We start from the raw sequence: 3,096 nt of genomic DNA on the forward strand, positions 1-3,096 counted from the left end.
CGAAGATTATAATCAAAAAAATTAAAAATTAGGGTCTATTATAGAAGAAAGGTTAGCTTCAGTTCTTACTTTGATTATTGTATATGTCGATTTCAATTGAATTATGCAAAAAAATATCAATGGTTGGTCTCGTGGTTTCCGTTGGTGGCACGTTGAGGCGTGTCGTGTCGGGGATGAAGGATGCACCAGTGAAGCGAAAGTGCAGAGGGTCAGGTTGTGTATCGTTGGTGGGAGAGGATGTTTCCGATGTAAATTTCCACTTATCTTTCTCTTTTGCATCCTTGTCATATTTGCTCATTTATCTCCTCAGTTAAAATAGATGTAATCGTTCATCTGGGAAATGTCGAGGGGGTGGAGGCTCATGTCCAGATCTATTATTGGCTAATACATCACAAAAACTGATGTGGTTCGTGTACTGCGGTTAAATTTCTTAATTGTGTGTGTCAACTTCTACCCATTTGTCCTCGCGTCTGTAAATAAGTATATACTATTGCATTGCAAGCGTAGCACTATAGCTTAGTCAACGGATAATAAAGTCCCTGGTGTTTTTTTGTTCTCATAAATAAATAACTATTTATTGACTTACTTTCATTTGCGCTCTTTGTAAAACTTATCTGTTGGTTTTATTTCAGATTTATTCAACTCCGGGAGGATTACAAGTCTGCCAAACTTGCAGCGAAACTCAGCTCCTTGTGGCCGAGTCTAACTTGACTTGAAAGTACAAATTGACACAGGTAATATATACTTCATATAAAGTAATATTTTCTATTTCTGTACTAGCTGAAGTAATAACTTGCTGGTCGCTCTAGTTTTGCCATGCTTGGACTTGGGCCATCGACTTGTACAACATTCCTATTTCAATGACTGAGAATGTAGTTCAGCTAAATCTGGGCACCAAGCAACTTGGCATGGTATAGAAGTAAACAATTATCCTATTTGTCGATGTATTTTTCTCGTAGCTTTGTAGGTAATAGAGAGCTTTATTGTAGATAGTTCAGTTCAGTTATGTTAAACAAATTTAGAAAGACCAGTGTTATATTCATGGTTAATGCGCTTGTTTAGATAGTTGAACATGTGTGCGCCAACATGCCAAACTTGTGAAAAAAATTCCACAGATAAAAGAGGAAAGTCTGGAGCCCCTGACTAAGGAACACTTAATTGTTTTGTTTTACGGACGATGGGTACACCAGCGTCTCATGCATGATGAGAATATAACAACATATCAGATTACCATAACTGCGGCACAACTCCATGCTTCATACTCAGATACTCTGATAGATCACTAGCATGTCTAATGGATTTAGTCCTGTAAGAACTTTGTGTATTTCTTTATTTGAAACAATATCTGAAATTTCGCTATTTCGTGAAGTTGAAATGAGTATAACAACTCGATTAAATTAACATTCTTATGAAGGCAGAGAAACTTGAAGTCCAAGAGTCAGACGTCTGGTTAAGTCTGCTGGTTCCAACTTCACAACATCCTTCCCCATGCTAATGTCAGCTGCCACCCTGCTTGTGCAATACACACTCACTGCCATCACCGCCACCCCGTAGGCATTGCTAGTCAAAAGATGCAAAGGTGAAGAGATAACAGCAGCAAGGGGACCGCCAATTAGCGACACTGCTTGTCCACTCTGGCCCATCGTCACTTGGTCCATAATTACAAGCCCGGTTTTGCGATAAATAGTGATATCTTCACAATTGTTCTTGAAAACGTTGTAACAGCCGAAGCCATTGTCGAGTAGGTACTTAGCTCGACGTACAACGACGTCATCAGGATCTGATCCTGCGAGAGTGCAGGTCCCATCACGTAATTTTGCCACAGAGAGGGCAGGATTGACACTGTACTCAAACTGGTATAATATACCACCAGCAACAAAGCAGTCTAGGCATGAGGAGAGCACTCCGCGGCCCTCTTCTGAAAGATTTTGATTGGCAAAGATCGGTGAGTTGTGACTCCTATGAGAGATGTTGTTTAGGTTTCACTGCGGATAATTAAGGGGGTTGAGTTTTAGTTAAGGAAGCTAATCAATGTACAAAGAGAAGTAATTACCATTTGGTTATTAAGCTATTCGGATACGGAGTACTATGAATCTTCTACTTGACTGAGATGGTTGAATGAAAGTTTGTATCTTGTAAACTCATTTAAAGGCCATTCTAAATCAGTAACAGTGAGCCGATAATGTCACTGTATGATGGTACTCATGACCTAGTTTATTTACAGCACTTTCTGCTGCTCTTAGTGGAAGGAGTATCAGTATTCTTACCGCGAGGACTGAGTTTGTGATGTATGAATTCCGACATTAATTGACAGAAGCTATGTGATTCAGTAGCCTTTTACACCTAGTATACAAAGTTCTGAATTCGGGTATTGAATGTGCCGTATTTACCTGTTACAACGTGCAAAACTAGCCCAGTTCCCGTTCCTACTTCTTGACCGTGTCTTTTGAAGTGAATTTCTTTGTTGTCAAATTATATATAGTCAAGATTTGACGAAAGATGTGTATAGTTTCTGTTAGTTTTGAAGGGTTGTGCTGTGATTTGGTTAGCGTATCCGTAATGGTAGGACCTAAGGTCATCTACAATAGTTGGTATTTAACACGAATTGGTCCTAAAGAGCTTGTTGGATAAAAACAACCATAGGCGAAGTTCTTCATTCAGGAGTTTTGTGAGATAATTGGATGATTTATAGTAGGCGTATAACATACAAATGAGAGTCCAAAGATTGTATAGGAATAAATGCTTGTTCACTTGTTGCAGTAACATTTTTGATAAAATGTGTTCATAGAACAAGAAGAAAACTTCAGTCCTAAAATAATTATTGCACGATTATTATATTTTGTATATTTAGTACTCCCACAAGTATTTTCCAAAATAGAAAAAAAATGTACAATTTAATGAGTATAAATGTATAAGGACCGCCTATAATGTTGTATATTTAGCAAGAGATGTGTATCTAATAAGGTAAAGGAGTGTATCTAGCAAGGTAAAAAAGTGTATCTAACTTTCGAGAGATGTGTATCTAGCAAGGTAAAAGAGTGTGTCTAGCTTATTTGAGATGTGTATCTAACGAGGAGAATCGAGTGTATCTAGTAA

The 3,096-nt window shown here is 38.0% G+C and overlaps 1 protein-coding gene across 1 annotated transcript; it reads right to left on the reverse strand.

Annotated features, from left to right (window-relative positions):
* Window positions 1–1,406: 1,406 nt before the first annotated feature.
* LOC141655337 (protein LEAD-SENSITIVE 1-like) lies at window positions 1,407–2,304 on the reverse strand. The gene is made up of 2 exons (XM_074462421.1): window positions 2,228–2,304; window positions 1,407–1,959 (listed from the first exon to the last, which is right to left on the reverse strand). Exons 1-2 carry the CDS (start codon window positions 2,302–2,304, stop codon window positions 1,407–1,409), a joined length of 630 nt encoding a protein of 209 aa, XP_074318522.1.
* Window positions 2,305–3,096: the final 792 nt, after the last annotated feature.

Source organism: Silene latifolia, chromosome 5, assembly GCF_048544455.1.
Source record: "Silene latifolia isolate original U9 population chromosome 5, ASM4854445v1, whole genome shotgun sequence".
NCBI classification, from domain to species: domain Eukaryota; kingdom Viridiplantae; phylum Streptophyta; class Magnoliopsida; order Caryophyllales; family Caryophyllaceae; genus Silene; species Silene latifolia.